At 43.7% G+C, this 13,882-nt stretch overlaps 3 protein-coding genes across 5 annotated transcripts; 2 read left to right on the top strand and 1 right to left on the bottom strand.

Annotated features, from left to right (window-relative positions):
- Positions 1–7: 7 nt before the first annotated feature.
- Positions 8–4,654, top strand: dram1 (DNA-damage regulated autophagy modulator 1). The gene is made up of 7 exons (XM_035613802.2): positions 8–322; positions 668–735; positions 1,405–1,547; positions 1,649–1,826; positions 2,002–2,060; positions 2,332–2,424; positions 2,514–4,654. Exons 1-7 carry the CDS (start codon positions 192–194, stop codon positions 2,553–2,555), a joined length of 714 nt encoding a protein of 237 aa, XP_035469695.1. The 5' UTR covers positions 8–191; the 3' UTR covers positions 2,556–4,654.
- A 72-nt stretch (positions 4,655–4,726) lies between these two features.
- On the bottom strand, positions 4,727–7,547 carry washc3 (WASH complex subunit 3). The gene is made up of 7 exons (XM_035613814.2): positions 7,347–7,547; positions 6,697–6,795; positions 6,500–6,565; positions 6,270–6,410; positions 5,566–5,688; positions 5,410–5,474; positions 4,727–5,304 (listed from the first exon to the last, which is right to left on the bottom strand). Exons 1-7 carry the CDS (start codon positions 7,395–7,397, stop codon positions 5,205–5,207), a joined length of 645 nt encoding a protein of 214 aa, XP_035469707.2. The 5' UTR covers positions 7,398–7,547; the 3' UTR covers positions 4,727–5,204.
- A 13-nt stretch (positions 7,548–7,560) lies between these two features.
- LOC118288018 (zinc finger protein 502) lies at positions 7,561–13,083 on the top strand. 3 transcript variants are annotated; one of them, XM_035613766.2, is made up of 9 exons: positions 7,561–8,075; positions 8,639–8,791; positions 8,878–8,979; positions 9,056–9,151; positions 9,240–9,350; positions 9,447–9,564; positions 9,741–10,530; positions 11,136–11,182; positions 11,269–13,083. In XM_035613766.2, exons 2-9 carry the CDS (start codon positions 8,654–8,656, stop codon positions 12,792–12,794), a joined length of 2,928 nt encoding a protein of 975 aa, XP_035469659.2. In that variant the 5' UTR covers positions 7,561–8,075; positions 8,639–8,653; the 3' UTR covers positions 12,795–13,083. The 3 variants fall into 3 exon arrangements, with proteins under 3 accessions (XP_035469659.2, XP_035469649.2, XP_035469668.2); XM_035613756.2 differs by having other exon boundaries at positions 8,589–8,791; XM_035613775.2 differs by lacking the exons at positions 7,561–8,075; positions 8,639–8,791 and having other exon boundaries at positions 9,061–9,151.
- Positions 13,084–13,882: the final 799 nt, after the last annotated feature.

The following is a 13,882-nucleotide window of genomic DNA, read 5'->3' as shown; positions in this document are numbered from 1 at the left end:
CGGCTTCTTGGAAGGGAGGCCACCATGTGATCGTCGTTAACACACTCCATAAAGAGGACTGCACGGCAGGAAGAAAACGTGTGTTTCCTCGTCGCATGGCCCCGCGCATTCTTCTGCCACGCGCCAGGCGGTGACGCCGTCTTTTTCCTGGGAGACTTGCGCGTAAAATCCAAAAACAGAATCTCTCCGAGATGTGGTGGTTCACGCAGGGTCTGTGCTTCCTGCCAGTGTTCCTGGTCGTCTGGTCCTCCTGCACGTTCATCATCACCTACCTGATCGCGGTCTTCAGACGCGACGTCGATGTGGTCTTTCCATACATCAGGTGAGCTCCCGTTCGCAGAAGAAGAAGAAGAAGACAAGATAAAACTCTTGTGCTGTCATCTTTTGACAAGTCAAGTCTGAGATCCTAAAATGAATACACGTGGATGTTTGATGTTCCGTGGTCAGTGATTTCTGAAAAGCCCTGAGAAGAGTTGTGTCAAAAGTTCAGTTTCGTTTTCCTCCTTGCGCGCGTTTGGCTGGTACCCAAACTCCAGCTGTGGCACCGCTTCACATCCCTTCTGTCCACTTCTCCCTTTATCATCCAACCGAGCTTGACACAAGCTTCAAAAACAAAAGTAGTGATGATTTATTCTGAGGGCAACAACAATGTCTCCCCCATTTTCAGTGACACAGGTGCATATCCCCCTGAGAGCTGCATCTTTGGCCTGATGACATTCATCTCTGCCTGTGCAGGTATGTTTTTCCACCACACTTGAACTTCTCTCTGCTCTCTCACCCCAACCGCTCCGGGGCCGTAGTCCGGTCCTGAGTCTGGTTCTGCTAGAAATTTCCAGCGCTTGCTCATTGTGGGAACTGTTGGGGTTTTCTGTGTGTTATTGTGAGGTCTCGACCTCACGAGGTAAAGTGCCAAATAAGTGTAAGAGTTCAATTTTGTTTACGCAACGCTGGGTTTTCTCGACGAGTCCCGAGGGAGGAACATTTCCCCTTTTTTTAAGAAAGCGAAAGCAGAATTCATGGCATGGGATGCGAAGAGGGGCTGTTTTTTCCTTTTTTTGATTAGAGACGTCATCATTGTATAGTGATCATTTGACTGTGACAGGAATAACGCTGACAAAGGTATTGCGTTTCGTTGATTTATTCATACACCAATATAATAGATCCAGGTCCATACAAACTTGATTGTTCTTTAAGCCATATCCTGCTGCATATCCTGCAACACGCCCGGCTTGCAGCACGCACCACCGTGTCACCCTTGCTGGCTTTATGCCTTCCCACTTAATGATGCTCAATTGTCCCCCCAGAGCATAACACAAAGAAAAACTGATAAAAATAAACAGAAGGCTCTTACGATCATGTCATGAGCGCATGAAACATTGTGCCACAATTTTGACCTTTGCACAGGAGGAGCGACCATATACTCCAGATACAAGTTTGTGGAGAAGCTGAGCGAGGGAGCATTGGTGACGAGGTCGTGGCTCAACAAGGCCGCTCTGGCCCTCGGGATGCTCTCCTGCCTCGGCATGTGCGTCGTCGCAACCTTCCAGGTACGTGTCGGCACGGACGCTGGCGCCCATTGTAATGAAGATAGTGTGATGCAGCGTGTCACGGCACCTTTCCCCCACTTGTTTTGTTTTTTGGAATGCAGGAAACAACAGTGCCAGAAGTTCACGACACAGGAGCGCTGCTCTTCTTTGTCTCCGGTGTCTTGTACACCGTCGTCCAGTCGTTCATTTCGTTCCACATCTATCCGTTCGGATCCTCCACGAGTGTGTATCGGGCACGTGTGGCCATCGCCATCCTCGCTGCTGCGGCGTTTTTCCCCAGTATCCTTTTACCTGAGGTCAAAGAGGTGACGTAACAAAAGAAAAGAGAGACATGAAGATACTTTGTTTTCCTGATGCTTTGTTTAACATGCATCAGTTGTCATTTGTGTTAATGCCAGTATGTGATGCTACATTTTGTGTTTTGTGTGTTCATTTTCCTTCATGGATATTTCAGCCGTCATCTGTGCGTTCTTTGTGAAGCAGAACACGATTCACATACACAGAGGAGACAAGGTGAGCTGCAGTGTGTCAGTTCATTCCCCTTCCCCGCCCGATTTATTATTATAAGTTTATTATACAACATTAGTTTTGAGCTGAAATAATTAGGTCTTCATGTCCCAGCGTCTGTGCCTCCTTTGGGCTTTAGGAAAAACAACTAACAATGGACGTTTTCCAATATCTTCCAACGTGTGTGGCAATTATCAATGAATCTAGAAATGAATTTGTTACATTGATTTATATTTTACTTTGTGGACTGACCGCAGTGTGTGTGTCCGTCGTGCAGGAATACGCTTTCCACGTAGCCAGCGCTGCATGCGAGTGGGTCGTTGCCTTCAGCTTCGTCTGCTTCTTCCTCACGTACATCGACGATTTTAAAGTGAGTGTCGGACCGTTAAACACAATGGTTTATCTTTTTTTCTCCCTGGAAGGCTTTTTCTCATATTTCCCTCTTGTATATCCCCACAGCTTTTCTCCTTACAGGTGAAAACAGAACTTCAGGAATTTTGATCTACAACTTCCCACTGAATATTTTATGAGCACCAGTATTTTTTATATATAAGGGTATCTTTTTGTACACAAGACTTTTATGACTTTTTATGACTTCACGTTTTAGCAAAATAAGTACTTTTGCACTTGTATCATTACATTTCATAGCTTTAGCTCAGCCGTCACTTTTGCACTTTGTACTCTCGACTCCTGCCACGCGCGTGACGCGTCCCGTCAGACCTGTGGCAAAGCAATAGGAGAAGTTTGTCCTGCAGCAATCACATGATCTTGTGCGGTTGAACCTGAAATTGAAGTCAAACCAGTGACACGTTTCTCTTGCGGGGAACTTGGGTTTGTTACTCTAAATGAGGGGCCACACTGATACTGTACGTCGGTGCTCTTTTTGTGTACACACCTGGAAACTGACACCTGTTATTCAGATGCTGCCAGGTTCTGAACAGAAGTTATATTTTATTATTGTTGGGCATTTTTTCCCGTTGTGTTTTCTGTGGATCACTGCACCGTTGTGACAACAAATTAGGAAGAAAAACTCTTTCTATGGATGCTCTAATTCAGAGATTTAGTCGTGGTACTTCGGTGCAAACTGTATTCTGAGGTTCTATAGTGCAGCTCTGGATGTCATCGTCCACATCCTGCAATCAGCTCGCACACTGGGAATCTGGCTGCTCAGTGGAAAGGGAATAAGGCTAATTGGTCAATTAGTTAGCCCAGTGAAACCGCACAATTTAATTCCTATGATCAACAGGAAATGAGGCGGAGTAGAATTGGAGTCGTGGTTCTCAATATCGCTTTGCTTCTCAGAACTAAATGAATGCCGTCTTGTGGCCCGTCTCCACAGGTTGATGTGGACACGTGTTTTCTTTTCCTTCTCAAAATGTTTCATTTGAAGGATTTGCAGAGGTTTTAAAGAGGCAGAGTGTCCAGAATGTCTCCACATGAAATGCAAGAAATTGAGAAAAAGTCTCAGTAGTAGTAGTATATCTATTTTGTGACACATGAATATATTTATATTAGTTTCTCTCTTTTAACCCTTGAAAGCCTAAGAGTGTTATCAATTATCAAGTACCAGGTAAAGATCCAGTGCCTCAGAGGAAAGCTCCAGTACTGACGCCGTTATTTATGAACCAACACAAATAAAATCACAGGGGGAAACTACAAAAAACTAAGGTCGGAGGTTGAGATGCCCTCTCGGAAAATCAAACTGAAAGTGGTAAATTACTCCCAAAGCAGAAATCCTGAGCTGTAAACGGACCAAATGGAGATCACATAAAAACTGATTTCCTTTTTTTTCCCACTAGATAATGTATTTAAAAGGGAAATTATAGTGTTTTTTTACTCGATTTTTCTATTTAGCTCGTGATATAATAACTGATCAACTGAGCTTAATAATAAGGAAGCACTTTGTAGCGTTTGTTAGAGATCCTACAGTTCACTCTCTCGAACAAAATGCTGTCTCCACACTCACTTTTTCACTGTCGAATATCCATTCATAGAAATCTTATCAAAAGACGATACATTTATGTTCTGCTAAAGCATTCTCCACATTTTCGGGCGTGTACACACACGTTGCGAATGACGTCGTGAGTCTAGAAACACAAAAAAAACTCATTGTTTACCTTTTTTGAAAAAAGCCGTTATCATTGATTTACCTCTGAGCAGAGGTCAGCTCGATTCCTGGCACAACTTCACGCCTGCTCGACAAGCTTCAGTGGAAATGGAAAAATGTTCGCTTAATATCAGACGCAAAAAATAACATGACCATTTATCGTTTATTCACATAAATCGAAGACGCATAAATCGGCTTCAGAAAGAGCTCAGATTACATCTCGGAAATTTAATCTGCAAATAAAATTCTAGTTTTTGACTAAATATGAATGAAATCAATGAAATATAGATAAAAATTTATATATTTTAAAATAAAATCTGAGACTGTAAAAGTGCAAATACTGAAGGGATCTGAATACTTTTCAAAGTCGACTGAATCTACTGTTTCCATCTCTCTTTTTATATATCAGTCGAAACACGTTTTTTTCAACTGCAGCTTGTTTGTTGTATCACACATGTAATGAGAAATATAATGTTTGTACTTATTGAAACAATGTTTGTTTCTGTTTATTTATTACAAGTGATTTTCCACCAGGCCTCACTAAACAGAGCCGTGATACTGGAACGAAGATTATTGTGATATTTATTTTCTCCCTGACATTAACACACAGATTCACAATGCATGTCTTAATCATTCAAAAATATCCAAAATATATATTTTTTCCAATTTTAACTGGACCAAAAAAAGATCTCTACTCATACAGTGATAGTTCTGTCACTACCCCAGACGAACCTACAGTAAAACTACTACTTGATGGGTTTTGTGAGGAAACTTCTCGCCACTGCCACGTTCTTTGAAATGATTCCCCCTTTTTTGAATTAAACAATCTTTAATAAAAAATGCTAATGACACATCAAACTTGAGGAGGTCCCAACGACAGAACCATTCCAGATCATTCGCACTGGAATTACAATCAATCTGGTGATTGATTTTTCGGGCACATATGCCTGCACCTTCTGGCTTGTCCTCGTCTGAGTGCAAAGGCCTCAAGCTCCTTTCGCTGGCAGCTGTGTGGGGAGGAGGACGCGTGGGGGAAATAGACGTCAGTCGCTAAAAGACGATTCGCTGTCGGAGCTGTTTGCCGCAACATCCTGATCCTCTGCGCCCCCCGTTGCTCCGTCGGGAACCGGGGCGTCCGGTGAGCTGGAATCAGCAGTGAGGGGATATTTTTATTATCATTTCATCAGTTTGATGAAACGCTGCAGCACAAACTTGAGATAATAATCAATTTGACGGTGTGACACTCACTCCAGCATGTTGGGATCCAAACCCTCCAAGACCATTTTATTCCTTATGGCCATAACTGGAACCCCCTGTGACAGATTAAACATTCATTAAGACGTGCATCTCTCTCTTTTTTTTTGTATCCTTATTGAACATAAGCAGGTGTTATTGTGGACTCACCACTTGAACCATTTTCAGGTATCGGGCATAACGTGGGTCCTTGGCCACAGTCATGACATTCTCTGCAGCTGCAGCTGCTTCTGCTTTCTGCGTCGGTGCAGCCTCTGGTGCAGGCTGAGTGGGCTACAGTATGAAATATTTAAAAATGAATAAGGGAGTTTGTGTGAAGCAGCATCAGATCAGATGTGGCACCTGATGTCAGTTTTATGCTTTCAGAGTTTGAGGTTCTCTTTTTATCAGGTGTTTGTGTTGGAGCGTATAATATAACTCCAGCTGTGTTTCTATAAGTCTTTTGCCAAATGTCATTGCTAAACATGAAGCTGCAGATGGCAGTCAGCTATCTTAGCTCGACGTATAATTTGGAAACAGCTAGCCTGGCTTATTCTCGTGCTCAAATACACACCTACTGTACGAGCACCGCCGAAACTCACCGAGTAAGCACAAGGTCTTATTTTTATCTGTGTACACACACAGAAGTGTAAATGTAAATTTTACACGTTGTGGTATTTAGGTGGAGTTAGTTTCTCATCGCTGTGAAGTTGGGAGTGGACTAAAGAAATTAGATGTAGCATGTAAATTAGTGAGCTTCACCTGATGTAAAGCAATTGCCTGGGGGGCCCCCAGCTGAGTGTGAAAAACCATCTGCAGTAAAGTATGACTGAACAACACCACATGTTTTTTTGTGGGCATGTCAGTGTTTGTACCTCCGGGGGCGGCAGAGTCGCTGCTGCGGGCGGACCACCTGCTTGGCTCTGGCTGGCAGCAGTCGGTCCATTAGCCTGTGCAGTTTGCTGCTGACTAATTCCGTCTATTGTGACGTCCTCCAGTCCGGGAATAGAGGAAAGCTGCGCAAGGCACAACAACGTTGGATATGATATGAGACGTGAAGTCATGAACTGCAGACAGAACGACGACAGGAGCCTGGAGAACTCACCTTGGCTTCCAAAATGCACAGAGTGGTTTCAATCTGCTGTATGCGGAGAGAGATGTTTGCGAGTTTCTGTTGGAAAGACGTGCGACATTTCAGGGTGTGATCTACATTTAAGAGCCACAGAAAAAGTGTTGCGCCTGCGACCTAAATCAAGAAAAAAGCAGAAGCGAGGATGTACAAAATAGTTAAAGAGCGCAAACCTCTTCACAAACTGTGGAGAAGCGGTTGAGGAAGCGAACTGTGTGCACGACGAACTGATTGAGGTAGGCCACGACTCTTCTCTGCTGGATGGCAGGAACCTGGAGGAAATAGAGAAGAAGAAAAAAATAAGCTATTTAAGTCACAGTAGTAAGAAGCAGATCAGCAGCACAGAGCGTGATTTGGTGAGGAAATGAGGCCATTCACACCATCTCAATAACGCTCTCTCAAGCTCTCCTCATGTCTACCACTGCCCAAAAAATATTTTTAAAATGAGAGAAAAATTGGAGCATTCATCCAATTTCATACTGAGAAATTATTAGTTGTTTCTAAATATTTAAGTTTTGAAATCAATGATTTACAGTGAATGGTGCAAGGAGATACAAAACTATGCTTAACTTATAAAATCATTTTATGTCTAAATATAGTCATTTAGTAACAACTGCTATGAGCAGAAGTTCTTGCTATAAGCGCTGTATTCATGGAAAGTAGATGATGAATGCAGTAATCTTACTTCATGGTCCGTGAAATTTGAAGGCGAATAAGTTTGGATTTTATTTCTGTGGCTTTGACACGTTTCTTTCTTCATCAAAAAGCTTGTTGCCTACCACTGATGTGAGCTGTTAGCTGAAGCTATGAGCTAAACACAGACCTTGGTTAGATCGACTCCAGAGCCCACGATGGGCAGCCCGTCTTCGTCCATGTTGGATCTGTACACACACAGCTTCCGTTTCACTTCCGAGAGTTTTCGGCGGAATAGAAAATAGAGAAATCCTTACATTTAAAGGAAAATAAAGAAAAAAACACATTTGCTGTATGAAGGAGTTTCACGTGACGCTGGACTGGCTGACTGCGTCGTGACGTCACGCGCAGCTTCCGCAAGAATAAAAGCCATTTGGACTTTTAATTTGAAGTCTGTATAAAACAACAACATCCGGTAGCATATCCTATGGCTGCACATTTTGAATTAAAGAAAATAAATAAAGATACACAACACCCCTGTGTGTTAATGGTTTGTCATATTAATGTTATAGGCTCCTGAAGAAGAGCGAAACAATTTTTTATTTTTATATATTTTTGTAATTTCTATTTTATCTAATGTTTTCTTTACAAAGATGGACAAGAGCAAACACCGTGAAACACCATACAGAGATGCTCAAATATGCAAATTGTTCAGATTTTGAAGTACTGCAACGCAATTGTCCGACTTTTATTTTGAAAAGAGGAAACGCAGGACGAGACTCGAGGAAGCGGGTGCTTGCGTGCTAACAGCGCATATTAGCCACTAAAACAAAACAACATCATTTTACGTTTATTCTTCAAAGCTAAAAGAGTAACGTGGAAAAAATGGAGGTTCTTCGGTCAACAGAGAAAACAATCGGTGAGTACATTGATGTTCAGCTACCGCTGTAATTTGAAACGGGTTAAGTTTGTGTTAGTCAGTTAGCGGGCTCCGTCTATGTAACGGAATCATGACTTGTATGAGCTGTCAGACTGGCGTATGTTTGAATTATAATTAATCTTGTTACATTCATATTTTTAATGTTGTATATCAGTTCATTGTTCTGCAATCCAAAGCCCAGCTGCAGATACTTAATCAGATAGAAAATATAAAACTTCCTGTAAATAGGTTTGTCCAGCAATTATACTGCTCAATGGGATTATGGTTTACGCATAAAACACAAAGTACAGATTTATCAGTAATGTCACATTGATTTGATTTAGCAAATGACTTCCTCCACTATATTAACACTTTACGTTTGGCAAAATTTAGAAAATTATTTGAATTCAATTTGTGTTGATGACTTTTTATCTACAAGTTCCCTCTGAATGAAAGACTCAGTGCTGCCCTCTGTAGTCCACACTCCAGCATTGCACATCTATATGTTTTCAGAGCCAGGCCTGCCTCCTCCATCTCTTCGCCTCCTGGTGCCCCCTCTGCAGCTCCTGTCCGCCGCCATGTGGCAGCTGGCCAAGCAGAAGGACGTGATGAACTACGAGCGGCTGCAGGAGTTTGTGTTCATGGTGACGGAGGCGGTGCCCGGACTCATCAACCCCCGGCAGAGAGCCCAGCTCATCCTGGGTCTAAGGGCACGGGTGAGCAGAACCTGTGCCACATGCACAAATAAATATTAAAACAATAATTCTCTCTTTAACCAACTAAGATTTTCTCACATTTACAGTTGGTTCTGGAGCTATGCAAAGGCTCGGCACGAGGTTCTGTTGATTCCCAATTGATCCAGAGCTACTTGGACAGACTCCCGATAACCTCGGCAAACACAGATGTGAGTACTTTAAAGGCAAAACAAAATAATAATGAAATAGGACTTATTTTAATGACATGAATTCATTCTGTGGCAGTACAGGGATGCAGAGGTGAAAACAACGGAGTACACTTTCATTGCCCTTGTCCAGAGCCTGCTGAAAGATCCAGTTGAGAGAGCGTACTTCTTCCAGGTCAGACAGAGTTTTAATTAAATTCATCTCTTAGCTCAAATAAATGGGAAAAAAAATAAATAAACTGACATTTGATTATGTCTTGCAGGAGGTGTTCCCAGTGGAATATGGGCCGCAGTATGATGCAGCTCTACATGTGTTGTTGTGGGAGTTGCTCTCCAAACTGGAAAAGCTGCTGCCGATACCAGACCTCAAACAGGTACTCACTCAGTCAGTCCGTCCGTCCTGGTATTACAGGTTATTTAAGCCTCCACAAAACGTGTGTGATTTAACCACAGCTGTACTCTGGTTACAGACTGCCGCCTGGCTCGGTTCTGCTCCCTCTGTTTTGGACGAATGTGTCCAGTCGTCACCCGAAGAGCTGAGCTTGATCTTTGAGCACTACAAGAGTTTGGGGCTGCTGAAAATGCCTTGTAAGTAGAGCTGGAAGTAGACTGGTAATAAACTTTTTTTTAAATAACTAATATCATTAGACATTTGACTCGGTTATTAAGAAGCAATCTGAAAATCAATGAAAAGATTAATGGTGACACACTAATTCCAAATCACAATATCACATCAATAGTGGTGATGTTTTATATTTTTGCAGATGGCCCTTCATCCACCATCGGCAGCTGCATCATGTCTGCTCTCTCCATTCCTCCCTCGCAAAAGACAAATGTCTCTGTTGGACTGGAATCGATCCACAACTATGCCAACGTACTGAACCCCGTGGCTTTCGTCGGCGCGGACCAGTACAGCGTCGTGGCCGTTTACACCGAGCTGGAAGTCGGAGCGTCTGAAGTGGATGAGGCGGTGATGCAGTCGGCCGAAGTCCAGGTTCACACGGATTTCTACGAGGAGGAGATTGTGGCCATGAGCGCGGATAACGTTGGCTATGAGGAGTGCGGCAGCTTAAGAGGGGAGGAAACGAGCGAACCTGTGGACGTTGCCAAAGCGCTGGAGACTCTGACGAAAACCTTTGCACTGAGGAAGGAGAGCCTCTGTCAAGATGTGCCGACGGGGAAGAGTAACGATTCATCCCTGAATGATGAGTCTGCGTCAGGAAATGTTACAGATGTAGGGAATACAAATGGACAACACGAAACGGGAGAACAGACTGATGATAAAGGAGAAACCACTGAAGAGGTGATGGATGATTTCCAGCCTGGAGGCACAGAGACTAGTATCATCTCCTCCTGTACAGAACTGAAGGACAACTGTGAATCCTCCGGCCATGAAGAAATTACAGACTTCTCCGGTGAAGCTCCTGTTTCAGAAACACAACCGTCTGCCGACTCGGCAAACATCCGCAGATCCTCTCGTCTGCAAATGAAGACGTCACCTGGTTGGCAGGAGACGCTTACAAACGAGAAGGAAATTACAGAGGAACCGGCAATGTACGAAAACCATTTCCTCTTATTAGAGGTGTAATTATTGTAGCCGTCATCACTCGGTCATGATTGCAGCAAAATAGTCGCATGACATAAGCTGGAAGACAATAAAACAGTTTAACGTGTAATATTTACAAAATATACAGTGATGTACAATATAATTTTGTCATTTCTGTGTTATAGTTTCTTTGGTGAAATGAAAAATAAGTTAGGGTATCACAGTTCCACTGTCCTGTTCAACAATATGATTATTTTATCACGGCCTCAGTCTCAGTTTTAGAATCATTACACCACTTTGTATTATAGTGCAACAATTACTTCATAGCAAGAAAATTGCACCAAAAAATTCTTCCATTAATTATTTAGTTGACTAATTTTTTACCAAAAGAGATTTGCTGCACAAAATAATGATGATAATATGAATGAATGATGATAATATGAATGAATGAATATAATATATTTCCCATCATTGCTGCAGTCATTCTGCAGTTGGCAGTTTCATTTGTAGTTACAAGTTACATTGTGGTGAGTTAAGGCCTAAAATGAAGTAAATAGATGAATTAAATCTTAATATTTAAGACATTAACAACCCATGTTTTGTATTTCACCAGGAGTAAAGGTGTCATGTCAGTCGCCCCCTCTGTGATTGCGATCAAAGGTAATAAGTTGGAATGAGGAGAAACATCTTTTTTAAAGTAAAATCCACATGTTTTACTCAAACTGGTGTTTTTGTTTTGTTTGCAGGTGATGCTGACGAAATGACGTCCATCATCTTCACCTGCTCGCAGTGTCCCTTCCACAGCTCGGAGGACAAAAATAGCCCTCCTCACTTCCACATGCAGAGCGTTCGGACGGAGGTGTACAAGAATCTCCCGGGGGACAAATTCACTCCATCTCCCTCCAGCACCGATGAAATATTCACGTCCATTAAACTTTTCCCAAAAGGATACGCAGAGCAGAGCAAAGCGGCGCCGCCCGACGACAAAAGCAAAGCAAACGCTCCTCAGGCGCACGGCCGACGCAAGTCTCTCTCGTGTGAAACGTGCGGCAAGACGTTCACCCGCACGTCGGACGTCAGGCGCCACCAGCTCACCCACACCGGAGAAAGACCGTTTCACTGTTCGCAGTGCAAGCGAACGTTCCAGCACTCCTGGGATCTGGCGAAGCACGAGAGCAAAGACCACGGCGTGGCCATCTCCTTCCCCTGCCCGCTGTGCCGGACCTCCTTCCCCAACCTCCGTGCCTTGACCGTGCACCACAAGAAGTCTCACTCGCAGGAGGAGAGCCAGCTCCCGCAGATCTGCTCCATCTGCAGTCGGAGTTTTGCAACTTCCTCCGAGCTGCTCGAGCACAGGAAGTCGCACGTCAGCAGCAGACTCTACGTCTGCCAGCAGTGCGGCGACGGCTTTGACTCGCTGCTGGCGCGCTCCCAGCACCGGCAGATGCATCAGGTGAAGCATCAGTTCAAGTGTCCGCACTGCGACAAGACGTTCACGCGCAGGTCCGATGTGAAGAGGCACCAGTCCACTCACACTGGGGAGTGTCCCTACCAGTGTAGCCAGTGCAACAAGCGCTTCTCGCTCCATTTCATGCTCATGAAGCACCTGCGCGTTCACACGGGCGAGCGGCCTTTCCAGTGCTCCCACTGCCCCAAGAGGTTCTCGCTGGTGTCCGTGCTGGCCCGACACGAGAGGATGCACACCGGGGACAAACCTTTCCTCTGCTCCCAGTGTGGGAAGGGTTTCTTGTCTCAGGGGGAACTCATAAAACACCACAGGTCGCACGTGGACGACAAACCCTACTCCTGCCCCCAGTGCGACAAACGTTTCAAGAGCAAGAAAACCCAGCAGGAGCACATCGTCTCCCACAGCGGCGCTCGGCCGTACCCCTGCACCTACTGCGGCAAGGGCTTCACCAAGCCGTACGCGCTGACCAGACACAACCTCATTCACACGGGCGAGAGGCCGTTCCCCTGCGGACACTGCGACAAGTCGTTCCTCACGCTCAGCGAGGCTCAGCTGCACCAGCGGATTCACACGGGGGAGAGGCCGTATCCCTGCAACGTCTGTGAGCTCAAGTTCAAGAGCTCGTCGGAGCTGGCGCGACACAAGCGCAGCCACTCGGGGCTGAAGCCGTCAAAGCCGCACTGCGAGCGGTGCACGAAGACGTTCGCGTCCAAGGCCAAGCTGCAGAAACACATGGAGACGCACAGGGAGGAGGAGGAGGAGAGTGCAGCGCAGTGTGTGGACTCGAATCAAATATCTGAATAAATAACACAGCCTCTCTAGGAGTACGTTTACATTTAGATAATACAATAATTTAGATTTAGCTTGGTCAAAGTTTACAAGTTATGATCAGGAGAAAGGAAATTTACTAATACCATTTCAATTATGCTCAGTTGTTAGACAAATCATTTTGACATATAAGTGCTTAATATGTCCACTTCGCCATCTCATCTCCACTTTGCAACAGGGACATTGGAATTTCATCTGAAATGGTTTGTTTCACATGGAAATCACGGGGGAAGAAAAAGTTAATAAAATAGATTTTTCACTCCTTGTACTGTCTGTTACTGTTTTGTTGCTATGAATGTTAATAATATATAGTATTGTTATTATGTATTGTGCTTCAGTGGTGTGCACAATTTTTGTTTCAGGTTAAAATCAAAGCATGGTTCAGAAGAAACAGACCTTCTACTAACTGCAAAAAAAGTGAGTATGGATCCCCCAAAAAATTCAAGGTACCAGTACATTTCTCCTTTGAGGCAAAAAAAACACTTTATTGTCATGGTTGCATGACAATAGGCTCAGTGGGTATTGATGTATTATTTTAAAACTGAAACATAAATAGAAGAAGGGAAAGAAAAAAAGAGGTTGATAACACCTTTAAAGAATTTTTTTTTTTACTATTTGACTGGCATTCATCTAACAACGCCATGAAAGGTTCACACGATGATTAACAAGACCTGGAATGAAAAAACATTTGTACAAGTTCAAATGTTTCTTTTGTTGTGTTTCAGAGGAGCAAACAGAACAACTCGAGGTGACGGTTGCAGAGCAAAGATTGACTAAAAAACATTATAACATAATGTCATTTCCTCTCCAGACTTCCATCTGTCTTCTCCCACCTCACCCCTCCCTCATGTATTGGAGATCAATATGCTTTAATCTGCCTGGAAATCATGGGAAACATTTGATAAATCAAAATCGATGTTATTTTTAACAGCCAAATCTAATGTTTCTGTTTCCCTGATTCAGGATATTTAGATTTAACTATTCTCTGCAGCCCAAGCAAACAGAATCTGTAACATGAGACTGTTTTGCACACCCTTCCTCTAGCCCGACCAATCTGTCTGGGC

Source organism: Scophthalmus maximus, chromosome 12 (assembly GCF_022379125.1).
Source record: "Scophthalmus maximus strain ysfricsl-2021 chromosome 12, ASM2237912v1, whole genome shotgun sequence".
In the NCBI taxonomy this organism is placed as follows: domain Eukaryota; kingdom Metazoa; phylum Chordata; class Actinopteri; order Pleuronectiformes; family Scophthalmidae; genus Scophthalmus; species Scophthalmus maximus.
The sequence above is the reverse complement of the archived record's forward strand: the minus strand, read 5'-3'. Positions and strand labels throughout refer to the sequence as shown.